This window comes from Cupressus sempervirens, chromosome 8 (genome assembly GCF_028749045.1).
Source record: "Cupressus sempervirens isolate cs-2001-9-10 chromosome 8, ASM2874904v1, whole genome shotgun sequence".
NCBI lineage: Eukaryota > Viridiplantae > Streptophyta > Pinopsida > Cupressales > Cupressaceae > Cupressus > Cupressus sempervirens.
In genome coordinates, this window is record NC_143125.1 from 757244191 (window position 1) to 757259556 (window position 15366).

General features: G+C 32.5%; 1 protein-coding gene across 1 annotated transcript; it reads left to right on the plus strand.

Moving 5' to 3' along the window:
• The first annotated feature begins 5059 nt into the window (after positions 1-5059).
• Positions 5060-8070, plus strand: LOC149544632 (uncharacterized). The gene has a single exon (XM_089796418.1). The coding sequence runs from the start codon at positions 5060-5062 to the stop codon at positions 7817-7819; it is 2760 nt and encodes a 919-aa protein (XP_089652544.1). The 3' UTR covers positions 7820-8070.
• The last annotated feature ends 7296 nt before the right edge of the window (positions 8071-15366 follow it).

The following is a 15366-nucleotide window of genomic DNA, read 5'->3' on the forward strand; positions in this document are numbered from 1 at the left end:
TTTACTTATTTATACATTATTATTAAAATATTTTACTTCTATTTTATTTATGCATCAATAAAATCACAAATAAAATATTAACTAATATAACTAATTTGGTTACATAATAGTGTAAGAGTTAACAATTTACTAAATTTACTTGATATTCATTAGAGAGGAGTATTGTACTATGTAATTAGAATTTTATGATCAACATACTATTTAAATATTCAATTTATATTATTTTCATTTGGTGCTAGAATGTGTCTTTTTAAATGGAGCAATTATTTTTGCTTGAAGATAGTAGAGATTTGTTTCATGAACATCATGTTGGAATTAAGTGTCTTTTCAAGTGAATTAATGGTTACATTGTCAATTTAGTTGCCTTGTAACTAACCACCATTGTTTGACTTGTACAAGAACCTACCTTGTTAGGAATATCTAATGAAAAACAAAATCATGATGGTTGATAATCAATGTTGTCTTATAAATGGTAATGTTCCACATCATACAGGACTTTCATACTTTTCTAAAGGACTTACATTCTTTTCTAAGTGATTTTCATACAATATGTGAACTATAACTCTTTCCCCAAATGAACATACAAATTTTAACTCACAATTGATATACCCATTCAATATGACTTCCACAATTCACATGTGACAGAACTTGTTCACTCTACATTAATTATCCCAAAAAGCATTACACTATGAGTGGGAGGTTTGATGCTTGCATCCTTTGTTCTTTATTATAACATAGAAAGCACCAACATGCGTACATATATAAGTCTAAATTGAATATATGGTGAGTTTTGGACCACTTGCATGTAGTGTTCTTTGTAAACACTAAAATGATTTTATGACTAACAAATATGTAATTATTGAGACATGCACAAATATTAGTACTCTTCCCCTATGTGAGACCTCGCCCCGACCCATCATAGCATAGTTGATACTTTACTATTTTGATACTTATGACTCGATATGTCGAGACACTATCAGATACATTGAACATATTATGTTATGTTATTTCATGTTGTGTGATGTATTACTTTTAGATATTTGATTTCGCTATTTAATGTTTTATGAACATGTAAACTGATGAAGTAGTGTAGAAAGTGAATGTAGAATTAACATTTTGATTATGCAATTATAATGATTTAGTATATGAGTAGAATGAGATTAACAATTGATTCTTTGAAAATGGATGTTTTAATTTATGTGATTTCCTTGATATGTTATATACATATATGCATGTGACCTTCTTGAGCTACTGATGTGTGTAATGAGTGTGCAGAATATTTTCACGAAGAAACTTAATGGAGAAACAAAACTGAACCCTATGTGCCATTTGTGGAAACCTGTTGTTTGTATTTTATTTGTATCGTGAGATGTATGAATGTATTATTCTATATTTAGTAAATGTTAACATTTTGTAATAGTATTTTTATGGTGTAGCTTGACCCTCGTGAATTGTTTAGACATTCTAGCATGCTAGTTAGGGTTAACCAACTAGCCCTTGAATCTAAGTTAGACCAAGTTAGTGACCTTTTGCTAATTAGTTTTTAATCAAATTATTGACCCCTAATCTAGATTAGTGCTTAATCTTCTTTTTGGAGTTGTTAGATAGTCCTAAAAATTTCTAGCATTTGTTTAGTCCCAAATCAATCCCTAAGGCCTTAAATCGTGAAATCTTAATACCCAAGGGGTCGGGGTATGAGTTGGGGGCATTTTTCACCCCCCTAGCCCATTTTGTTGACTTTTGAGGTCACTCAAAAAGTCCATTTTTGCTTTAGTGCGAAAATATAATGATTTCACCATGGGTTGAATGACCCTAACCCCACCTTGAGGTTAGCCTTAGGTTTAGTTGAGTTAGAAACCTCTATATTTTTAGGCAAGTGGGAGGAGTTATTGCCCTTTTTAGGTGGTTGAGTTTGGATCTTATTTAGAGGCATTTTTGAGTAGTTTTGGTTGTTATGCAATCTCTAGTTTTGGAAGATTGAAGGCAAGGAAGGAAAAGCTCTTCTCAACTTGTTAATTTTACCATAACTTTTTTTTGTGAAGGTAGGAGTTCTTCATCTCCTTTCTTCATGTTGTTCATGTTGCTTGTGTTGTTTCACGCTTATGTTATTGTGTTCTTCATTGGTATGCTTGGGAAGGATTGAAACATGTTTTCTTGAATGCTTTTCCTTCATGTTTTGCTTGAATTTTGAAGTTTACTTGTATGGGTGTTTTGGCATTATTCACCTTCGGATAGGGCAGAAGTGGCCAATTTCGAAAAAGGTCTTCATTTGGACTCCAACAATGTAGAGTCTCTTCTCAGGATGAGAAGAGGGAGAGAAGGTAGGGTGTTATGGGCCCCTACCTGTCAACACAAACCACGTATGAGTTTTGGCATGTAAGAATAGCAGAATAAAAGTTCTTGAGTTATAGCCCCGATTGGGCACTTATTTTGGTGATGTGTCTGACATCTCCTATTGGAAAAATCCACCTTCTCCCTAGTTTTGTTTCAATGTCGAATCTGTTGTGAACACTCGGTATGGAAATGAATGTCTAATTTTGTTCCTTGTTATGTTTGTTTGTCACCTGGTCAGTTTTCGTTCCCTCCACAATCTCAGTGATGCTTTGCAAAAAATGAAAGGAAATTTAAATTGATTGTTGAAATTCAACCATGTTCGGGATTGAAATCCTATGTAAAATGTTTTAAAACTTTTTGTTGTAATGGCAACGATGCAAGGTTTTCTTTCTAGTTCTTTCCTGGAGGAGCCTTTGAATCAGGTGGTCAATAAAATTATGATTGAGTAAAATGAGATAAAATGATGATGTTAAATTATGCAAGTTTTAAGTTCCAATATGTTAAGGCAGAAATTATGTTATGTATGGAACTTTGACTCATTTCGTGATTATTAGGAAATAAAATCAATCTTGCTTTGCTATTAAAATGAATTATCCAATTCCTTGGTTTAACTAGGTATTTAGTGAATTCTATTAGAAAGAAAAGTATATATAACTTGTTATAAAAACACAATTCTTGAAAAAATCTATACTTCAAAAATATTTGTAGAAAAATAAAAATAAAAAAAATCTACACTTAGACAAAATAACACTTAGAAAGAAAAAAAAAAAACCCTTTAAACAAAAAAAATACAATAAATTAATAAATGGCATTGAGAAAATTTATGCTTAGAAAAATTCTGCACTAAAAAAATAAAAAAAAATCGCAAGAGCAATAGTGCTCTCTGCTTTTTGTATGGAGAAAAGATTTATCTTTTTGCAAGAGAGAATCTTTAAAGATTCTCTTAATTATTCCTTATTGAATAAAATAAATAAATTTAAATTTGAACAAATATATAAATTAATAAATAAATCAATGCATATACTATCATTACCTAAATATCCTATGTTCCTATTTAATTAACTTTTTGGATTAATGGTGGAAGTGGGCGGCATGGTTTGAATTGTTTTAAGTTTCAAATTTTTGAAAAAACAAAATTTCTTGCTTTTAATAAAGTCACCCACGTCACCCACTCCTTGGCATGTGGGCAGGTGCTTTATAAAGCGCAAGTTAATGTGAAGGGGGTTGGGGAATGTACTGTACTTTTGAAATAAAAATAAGGAAACTTTGTTTTTAAGAAAGTGACGTGTGGGGGAGTATTAAAGGGCTTTAGGCATGAAGCGGGGGGAAAATATTTAAGTAGGGTAGTTAGTATATTATTTTAGTTAGTTATTATTATTATTATTATTTTAGTTAGTTTTAGGATTTAATTAATTTTAAATAGTTTCTTTTATATAATTTAATTTAGTTTAAAGTTTAATTAATATTAGTATTATGTTAATTATTTAGTTAATAGAAGTTAGTAATGATTTTTTTTTTTAGTTATAAATTATTTGTAATTAGTAATATGTATTTTTGAATTTAGTTTTAATTGTAGTTAGTATGACTAGTAATAAAGTTTACTTTTATTAATATGTAATTAAATGTTAGTTTGAGTAGCATTGGTTAGTAAGTTAATGATTAGGTTAGTTTATATTTTAAATTAAAGTTTTAATATTTAGATATTATTGTTAGGTAGTTTAATTTAAATGTTTTAAAAAAATAATGATAATTTATTGTTGTAAATTGTTTTATAAGTTAGGAGTGTTAATAATCTAATTATTATTTTAATTTCTATTAATTTTAGTATTGTTATTATCTTTAGAACATTTTTATTTCTAATAGATTTATAGATTTAAATAAAATTGAGATTTGAATAAATTTTAATTAAAGTTTAATGGTGCATGTAATGTTATTTTAACTAGAAGTTCTCTTCAGTTCAAGTGTTTCAAAATAATTAGTTCGGTAATTATTTAAATGGCTATTCGAATTTTTAAAAATATTTTAAAAGTAATTAAAGGTGTTAATGACTTAAACCTTTTAACTTACTAAATGTAGATTGTTTAATTAATTAATCGATTTAATTATTATTAAATTTTAAAATTTAAAAAAAAAAAAAATAAAGTGTGTTTTGCCCCATATTTTGGGCATGACACCCTATGATCGTTTCAGAATAATAGAACAAGACCACAACAATATGAAAATAGATAAATTTCGAAAGAGAAATACGACATTAGAACTAATCATTATCCATCCATCCATACATTGTGTACCTGATAGAAATGAGATCCACTTATTCTAAAGACCCTAAAGTCATCCAACCTAACCTGCAAAAATGTTAGATCAGAATAAGATAAGGAGACTTTTGTTTAGTCTTAAAATTTTGGTCCGCTTGTGAAATATAGGCTGACAAGACTTCAGAAGTAATCATACAAGTGTTACAAACGATATCCTCACACGCGCGGGATACGATAACGAGACTTTTCTCGACTCTTGAAAAGTCGTACTGCGTGTGGAATAAACTAACAAGACTCCTATTCTGCGTGGGGAGTAAATTGACTGGAGTTTTGTGGTCTTAGAAATTAGGTTTGCATGTGGAATAAGGCAAACGAGACTCTACGATAGGTTGTGTTATATATCTCTCAATGATAATACTCAGCCCTTAATCTATTCCGCCTCGACTGCTTTTCTATTGTATGCAATCATGATGTCTCCCTTTTCATTCTGCCTTGCCATCGTTGTACTCTTGCACTTCCATTTCTCATTTGGTAACGGATGCTCAGAAGACGAAAGAAGCTACCTTCTGGACTTCAGAAGTTGGCTCAATGATTCCCCTGCCAGATTGAACTCGTGGCAGCAGTTCAACTGTTGCCAATGGGAGGGTGTCATCTGTGACTATCCTTCCGGCCATGTTCTTTCCCTCGACCTCAACAATCGTTATCTGGGTGGGAAGATCCATCCCTCCCTGTTCAACCTGCAGCATCTCCAATATTTGGATTTGAGTTGGAATGACTTCAATTATACTGCCATACCTCCTCAGTTGGCAAAACTTCAGAGACTTACTTTCCTTAGCCTGGCAGATGCTCTCTTTGCCGGCGAGATTCCTCTCGAGTTGGGTAATATTACGACCTTGCGTCACCTGGATCTCGGGGGATACAATTATTTCTTGGAGAATAGAAGATTTGGAGGATGGATAACAAGTCTAAGAAGGTTGGAATACCTGGATATGACTTTTGTGAACCTGTCCATGGCGAATGATCACTGGAGAACCGACCTCAGCAGCCTCCCTAATCTCAGGGAGATTCACCTTTCTCGCTGTGGACTTTCAGGTAGAATACCATCTCTCCTAAACCTCACTCACTTGTCCCATCTAGATCTTTCAGCGAATTCATTCAATTCCTCAATTCCAGCTTGGTTTCAGAATGTCTCGTCCTTGGTTTCCCTTGATCTGTCTTGGTGTGATCTCAAAGGTTCCATCCCTTCAAATTTCTTGCATCGTTCAAGCCGAAGTCTGAGAACACTTGAATTGTCAGATAACTACAATCTAGGAGGAGTAATTCCTCACTCGATTGCAAATTTTTCAGTGCTTGAACATTTGGACCTCTCATTTAATAATTTATCAGGGGATTTACCACCATTTGGAACGTCCATTGGACAGTTTTCTTCCCTCGGATATCTGGACCTCCACAACAACCAGTGGTCTGGAGAAATTCCGCATACCATTTCAAATCTTTCTTCCCTCAGATATCTGGATCTCGGATACAACCAATTGTCTGGAGAAATTCCGCATGCCATTTGGAAGCTTGTCCGCTTAGAAAATTTATTACTCTTGTCTAACCATTTAACCGGCAACATATCCCTTTCCATATTAGAAGATCTAGCTCACCTCAAGGAAGTGGATTTTTCTGAAAATCAACTTACAGTTAATATATCTTCAAGTTTGGCTTCTCAATTCAGTCAACTGAGATATCTGGGGTTAAGTTCTTGTAATGTTCAGGGGGAGATTCCTCCTTTTCTGTCTACTTTCTACTCATTAAAACAATTGAAGCTGTCACATAACAACGTTGTGGGAAATATTCCTACCTGGCTGTGGGAGCTTCCTAGTCTTGAGATGCTCAATCTTTCGCACAACCGACTGGAAGGTTCTCTGCCCACTCTTATCTCCAAGAATATATGGAATCTAGACTTGCATAACAATGGGTTGCATGGCTCTATTCCAGATTGGAGATCAATGATGATTTTGGACATGTCGGAGAATAGGTTCAATGGTTCCATTCCAGAATCTATATGCTCTGGCCCTCATCTCACTGGTCTCCTAGACTTGTCAAAGAATAGGCTAAGCGGCGCCATTCCTAAGACTTTTGCTAGATGTTCGACTCTGATTGTCTTGAATTTGGCTCAGAATTATTTGGAAGGTGAGATGCCAGAAGAGCTAGGAAATCTGACTAAACTTGAGACACTAAATCTCAGTGAAAACAACTTGCAAGGTCTTGTCCCTCCTACTATTGCAAGTTGTGCAAAGCTTCGAGTATTTGACATTGGGAAGAACAGATTTCAGGGGAGCATCCCAGCTTGGATTGGAGAACTAGCGGAGTTAAGAGTTCTCAACTTGGCTTTTAACAACTTTCAAAGCACATTTCCATTCGAGTTGCTTTCGCTCAAGAATCTTCAGATTCTCGATTTATCTCATAATAATATTTCAGGACTTATTCCCAAGAGTTTGGGAAAGTTGAACGCTATGAGGAATCAGACACAAACTGACGAAGCAGAGATGAGCTCAACTGAGCATGTCTATGGGACTGATGCTGGTCGCAGATACGGCATTGAGTTCGTGAATCAAGTGACACTTTGGATCAAAGGACGATTTACTCCATACACTAAGATCATCGGTGCCTTCAAATTCATGGATCTTTCCTACAACAATTTTTCCGGCAGTATTCCTGAGGAAATGGGAGAGTTGAAGGGTTTAATTGCTCTCAACATTTCAAACAACAATCAAACAGGCACCATTCCGGCGCCCTTGGGAGGTCTGGCTCATTTAGAGTCTCTTGATCTTTCTGGAAACATATTGTCAAGCAACATTCCAGCAGATCTTGTAAACCTAACTTTCCTTTCTTATTTGAATCTTTCATACAACCATCTCTCTGGGTTAATACCACGGGGCAAGCAGTTTGACACGTTTGAGGCTTCTTCTTATGTGGGGAACCCCAATCTTCATGGATGGCCCTTGGAAAATGGAACAATGAAATCTGGGACTAAAGAAAGAGGCAGCCAGGTGCAAGCAAACAGCACAGGAGCTATGGACGGAGCTACAGATGAGATGGATCGATGGTGGGCAGTGTCAGTGGGGTTGTGTTTTGGGGTAGGATTTGCCAGCGTGATAGCAGTGTTGTGCTTTCAACTAAAATGGAGATACAGATGTTTTGCTTTGCAGGATAGAGTAATCCGACATCTTTTTGAACATTGAGTTCATGAAGGTGTTGTGGAGGGTATTCAGGGAATATTCCGATAGATATGCATGTTTTTCTGTCACCTGGCCCTGGCACCTGTGGCTATCTCTTGTGCAGTTGTCATGTTCTTTGGTGTTGTAATGTTCGGCAGAGGACGTTGACATTCTTTCTATAAGGAATAGCTTATAGGAAGCTTTATGCAAATTACGAATTTTCTACTCTTGATGTTTTTACATATGTTTAATTTCTAAAGAAATTTGTTAGAGAAGTTTTTTATTTTTTATTTTTTTATTTTTTTTAACAAGATTAAATTCTATCAATTATTATATATATTTTGATAAATATTTCAAAGGAAAACTAACCTAACTTTGTATAGTAGAAGTGAAATTCTAACACATTGTCTATTTCATTTTTAGTTGCAATGCATTAAATAGAGGCACAAATATTACTCAGTTTGGTCAAATCCCATCCATGTATCAACATACTTTGATATAGGTAAAAGCACCATAAATCTATCATTTTTTCTATTGATTTGAATGAATACAATATTCCAAATTTCAATGCACGAATGATCCTTAGATGTATCATTTCTCTATTGTAGGTTGCTAGAATGACAAAGATACAATTTGGAGATCAGTTTTCTCCGCTTCCACTTTTTTCCTAGAGAGTTTGTTTTAATGCTCTAAATAGTTTTTTTTTATGCTCCAGAATATTTCATTTTTATGCTCTAAAAATGCTATTCATATATGAAGTTTAATTTCACTAAGATGTCTTTTATTGGTAATATCAATGTTTCTAAGTGGGAGATTGTTGAGATAAAGGTGGCTCAACCTTAGGAGTCCCAAATAGTTCAAAAAAATAAATGAACATGGTCACATGTAGCTATTCAATTTTTATAAATTAAAGATTTATTACATCTTTACAAAGTGCACAACTTAATATTGGGGTTCAATAAGAAGTGGGTGCAACTACCATTAAGGAGGAAGAGAATTTATGGCACTTGAAACAAGGAGGGAAGCTTTAGGGAAAAAAATGTTAAAGGATTCCCAAAAGTTCCCTCCAATTGACAAGTAGTAATATATTATGATATTGCTATAAGGATTTAATTGTGTAGTATTTTAGTCAAACTCATGAAACAAGAGTTAATGATTTTCACTAAAATGCTATGCAATTGAATCCTAATAGCAATATCATAATTTGACTTGTGTGAAAAAATATCTCCTACTTATCAAGAAGTAATATAGTTTTTCATTTCTCTATTATGCATGATTTGGGAATGTAACTTTGTGGTATCAAAATCTTTCATGCAAGAAGACTAGGAGAAAATGTTAGAGGATTTTTCAAAAAAAGCTAGGACATTTTGGTACATGCAATACATAATATTTGTATAAGATATTATTTATGAAATTGTTATGGATAAAGAAAGCTTCTAGAAATGTGTAGGAGATACAATGAATGTAGACAATTCTTGAGCAACCACTTCTCTTGGTCATTGTAAACTATGTAAATACAAAGTGTTGTGGTAAAAAAAGAGAAATATTGTTGAGAGAAATCGTTATGTTGTTGAAATTATTTTAGAATCTAAAGACACTTGAAAGAACATAGATTATACAAATTGTTGTAATATCTTTTTCCTTTTATACAATAGGTACATGCTTTGGTATAGTGAATTTCTTGTAAATTCAGTATTTCTTTTTATTTGATTAAATTTGAAAAAATAAATTCTATATTTATATTTTCCTTATCTTGTAACTTAATTATCAAGTTTGCAGTTAGTCTTTTTGGAAATTTGCATTTGAAAACTCTATTCCATACTTCCTTTGAAGAGTGTCATAAGACATGTTTGTACTCCACTCACAATAAATACAACGTCATTTTTAAAAGAAATTTTACAATATTAAATAATATAGTACATTAAATAAATGGTCAAATCTAACCAATTTCTCTTTTGTGAATTTTGCAGCATATACTAATTACAACTACATATGCTTAACTTGGAACCACGACTTATAATTAAATCCATAGACAATGCATTTATGTTTCAATCATGTCTCATGTATTAGCATTATAACGCTAAAATTCATACAGACTGAATTTTGAGTATAAGATTCTAAATGATAATGTTATACAAATGTTGAAACTACTTGTCGTAATCCATGAATATTGTACACTTAGAATGTGAAGAAGGGTAAGGGAAAATGTGAAGTCGGATATTTTGATGTAAAGTCATATAATAATTATTGAGTTAGATGTTTCATCTGTATTTTGGTTTAATTTTATTTCCTATGCTTATTTCTATCATTAGATGTCTCTCAATATTTATCTTTGTCGTCTGTTATGCACCTTTCTTTAAGCCTTGCGTTCTCTCTAATTTATAGGCCCCTAGTGATATAGGTGGACAAAACTCTATTCAACCATTCAAAATACTCTACATTCAGGTTCATTCTTTCTTCTGTCTTAGTCTACTTTTCTTGTGCAACTCTCACTAGTCAGATCTTAGACGAATTTATTTGCAAGCTTATGTATGCCTTTTATTTTATTGATAGATATTGGTAGTGGCACATGAACACTTTAGTTCCCTTCTTCCCTCTTGAAATTTGAGTTTTATTTCTACAGTTAATCTATTTTGACCCTTTTTTCAAAAGAAAATAAGATCTAATGAAATTCAATCTTATTATCCCTTCTCTCTGCATTTGGGATATTTATTAACTATAAGACTTTTCATTTATTAGTCCTTTCTTTATATAAGGCAGGCAACTAATGTTCTCTGATGCCAAGAGCATTTAATTTTATGCACTGAGAAATTTTAAATCATAAAGTTAGGACTCAATTTATTTTAAAAATATTTTCTTGACAAAAATTTCAAATTTGTGATTGGTTATTGGCCTTTTTGTTGGGGATTCAGGTATTTGAAAAATAAAATATAAAAGGAAAATCTCCCACCAACACCGACAAAAGAATCTGGAAGACTCGGACACAGTCTAGAAATTTTAAACTGATGTTTTCTATCCCTTTTCTTGCCATTTGATTCCACTTTCTTCTACGATGAAATTTTTTATCAGAATTTTTTTTTCTTACTTAACATATCGTCATCCCACATTTACACTAAAAAATAGCTAAAAGGATAATCATGTAATATTGAGAACTTACTAGTTTGAATCATTTTAGACAATTCCACTTTTATCTTAAAATAGATAGCCACATTTTATTTGGAGATCTATACTATTAAAATTAAAGCTTCATCTTTGGTTTTTAATTTGTGTTGTAGTATAATATATTCATAACTACTTAATAGTATTGCAAAAGTATAATGTTTATTTTTTATTAAATTAAATGTGTTATTATAAATTGATTAGTCATTTGAGTAAATATATTAAACAAATTTATAGAAGCTCTTTTAACTTCATGAAAATAGTTTTAGATTAAAATTGGGTCTAATAATATATAAATGTACATTTTATAAAGGTAAGTTTTAAATTATATTTCCTAAAACTTTACATTCTTCATAATTAAAATCCACCTTCTTGTTCCATAATTAATAAGGAGAAATATAATATTTGAAGGCACAAGTCTATGGAGTTTGGTTTTCACCCTAAAATATCTTCTATAAATTAAACTTAGATTTAACAAAGTAATATAGTAAAATTAATCTTGAGAGTTTTAACAAAGTCATATATGAATTAAAATTAATTAATAAAATAAATAGAATAGAAATTAAATGAATAAAACTTTAATCTTACTTGTAAGTAGATTGAAGTGAATATGATTTTGATTATTGTGAAATTATAACAAATTTTTCTAAGATAAAATTTGAAACTAAAAATCACGATATAAGATGCAATTTCACCGACTACATAGATCTTTCTTTGATTTTGTTCGAAATAATTCACGACATCAGTTAAAAAATACATAATAATATTGTAGACAATAAATTAACTAGCAAACTTATGATATGTCTTTGCATTTGCACCTTGATGGAGTAGTTGCATTCACTTACAATTAAGAATCCAATAACCAAATACTTTTCCAAAAAATAAAATATTTTTCCATTCTAAGCCAAAAGGTAGGGACTCCAGTTCACAAGAGCTCTTGTTTTCATTTTTTCCATCACATTTTTAATAGTTTATAAAAGTTATATATTTTATTGGTTTTAATTTTTAACGCTGATGATGTTTCATATATGAAATGATACAAGTTTGGTTTTTTATATTTTTGTTGGTTTAAATTTTTATGTTGATGGTGTTTCATATATGGAACGATAGAAGTTTGGTATGAGAGGGAAAATTTACTAACTGAAAGACTCAACATTTATTCCATTTTTTGTTACATTTTTAAAAAATTAGAGAAATATAATTTTTTGTTTTTTTTTTTTTTTTTCTTTTAATACCACGTCAACTGTCTATGCCTTTTCTAGTCATCTATTTGTTGATTTCTCCATTTCATAGTTTACAAAACCTTGGAAAATCAAGTTTACTTGTCATTAATTTTAGGGGTCTTTTTTGGGGGAAAGAGAATTGCAAGAATGTGAAATATTTTGGTACTTCCAATTTGTTTGGAATTGGTAGGAACAAGTTCTAAAAAAAATATTCTTCAATTTGGAGACGTCAAATTGGAATTGGAATATGAGTTTTGAATTTCCATTTTTATTTGAAATGAGAATTTGTTAAATCCACTTGAAGAGGTGGATTTAGAATTGTCAATTAGAATTGTAATTAGAATTAACTCAAATTTGAATTATTCTAATTTCACGAATCCAAAACCCAATTGAATCAAGCATATGAGGAATTCAAGATATTAAACAGCCACAACATTTGTTAATGTTAGCAAACAAACGAGCCCTCAATGAAATTTAAAAACTCAACCCATTTTCCCTTTGTCAATGCCATTCACTACTCAATCCACGTTTATCCATTTCATATGCTAAGTATACTCCAGCTTGAACATGATTAACTATGTAGTTTCCTCCATGATTAAATCCACTCTACTTGCAACCCTATCATTAATTATCTCTTGATGATCATCTTCACTATCTGTTACATGCCCTTCTTTGCATCTCGCATTCCCTTTTGATAGTGGTGAAGAAACTTAACCATTTAAAATACTTGACATTTTAGTTTGTTCTTTCTTCTATCTTAGTCTACTTTTCTTATGGGAATCTCACTATTCAGATGTCGCATGAATTTATTTGCAAGCTTATACATATGCCCTTTATTTTCTTTGGTGATGTACCAACCAGCCAATAATGGTAGTGGAATATGAAAATTTTGGCTCCCTTCTTCCCTTTTAAAATTTGAGTTTTATTTCTACAACTACAATTAATTATTTAGGCCTTTTAAAAAGGAAAATCAAACCTAATGGACTTCCATTTTTTAATCACTTGTCTCTGTCATGGATTCGGGAAATTTACTAACTGAAAGAGTCACCATTTCTTGTCTTTTTTCACCTCACATTTTTAATAAATTAGAGAACTTCTAAATTTCATTAGTCTTTTTTTACGCTGTTTGTGTTTCATATATGGAATGATACGATGTTTAGTATGTGAGAGGGGAAGCAAGACGATTCAAGTGCTATCATCTTTTTGTCTATTTTTTTTATTTTGTCATTTACAAAACATTGGGAAACCATGTTTAGTTTTCTTTAATTTTAGACATTCTTTTTTGGGGGGGAAAATTATGTGAATATAAAATACTATTTCCACTTTTTGTTTGTGGAAAATGACTCGGAATTGGTAGGAGGTTTGAATTTATATATATTTTTAAAATAAGGATTTGTTAATCTCAGGTGAATTTGGATTTGTCAATTGGAATTGGATTTAAACTTAATTCAAATTTGAATTATTCTAGTTTGATACACATCTAAAACTCAATTCAAATTAATGAATAATAGTAAACAAACAAGCTCTTAGAAAAATTTGAGAATTCAATCCATTTTCTCTTTGTCCACATCATTCACTTCTCAACCCACTTTTATCCATTTCGTAGGCCAAACACTCAAAAATATTCACTCATTACTTTATAATTCAATAACAATTATTTAATTTAACTTTTTCTAAAATAGCTAGTCAATATATTTTTAATTTTAGATAATAAACTTATATATTTAAAATATATATTTATTAGTTAACTTTATTTCTATACAATAATATGTTTATTAAATATTTTCTACATTACAATTCACTTTTTTTTTTTGCAAAAAGAGGGGTAAAATTTTATTAAGACAGAAAGGAATAAAACAAGGAGAGCTCAACAAGGAGCTCGATCCTGAGGAACTAGATCATCAAATTCTTGCACCATCTCAAAGGACAGTTGCCCCCTATCCCTAATATTCCAACCCGGATCATGACTAGAAACCCATTTGGCTAAACAATCAGCAGGTCTATTCCATTCTCACGGAATATACTTGAACCTAATGAACTGAAAAGAGGAAGAGAAGAAAAGAATCTGCTTAACAACAGTGGCTAGCTGCCAACTAACATCCTCAAGCTCTTGCGAAGAAAGCATGTTCACCACCACCTGGGAATCAGACTCACAAATAATCTTACTCCATCCCCACAAGCAACACTATTCCACAGCATATAAAATAGCCTGAGCTTCCATGAGATTGTTAGTATAATCACCCTTATGAATTGAGAAGAAAAATTTAACATTCCCAAAACTACAACGAGCCACTCTGCCAATACCAACCGGACCAGGATTCCCACGAGAAGAACCATCAGTGTTAATTTTTAGAACTCCATAGGGAGGAGGAGTCCAGTGCCCCTCCCGGTTAACCCGACCCTTCCTCTAATGGTGAAGCTGCCTGGACATAGAAGGAAACCTATGAGCCGCAACCCCATTCTGCAGATGAAAATTGAGGCGATTACAGATAGCAAGATCAATCGGATCCATACCCCCATCAAGCTCACACTTCACAGGAATAGTTTCCTGGAGAGAATGTGATATTTTTCACCAAAGATGCAAAACACCAAGCCGAACATCTTGGAATATGCAATGATTCCTCTCCAACCAGATATGCCAAAGCATGAAAGATGGGTCAGCAATCCAAGCAGCATGGAGAGAAGAAGACTTGGAGGGAACACTACCCAAGCGAGCCCAGAACTCAGGCAAAGAGGAAGCATGCCGACAAGAGCAACCCCAAGTGCTCCACAAAGGTGCCATATCTGAGTAGAATAGGAGCAATGGAAGAACAGATGGGAGATAGACTCCTCTCCATTACCACACAAAACACAATAAGAGGGGCCCTCAAATCCACGTTTACAAAGATTATCCCAGGTAAGACAATGGTTGTGAGCCACTAGCCATATGAAAAAATTGTACTTGGACCTAGAAACTTTATTCCAGACTTGCTTCCACCAAGGGACCTTAGCATCCCCAAATAATTGTCTAGTTATCTCCTGATACCCAGCAGAGACATGATATTTACCAGACAAGGTGCCGCCCCAAGCCAATACATCTGGACCAAGCAAAGAGGAACACTCTCTAGAGGCCAAAATTTGAGAAAGCTCCTGACGATCCATGTTTGTACCTCCAGGAGGCCAATCAGAGGAATGCTTCCATCTATAACC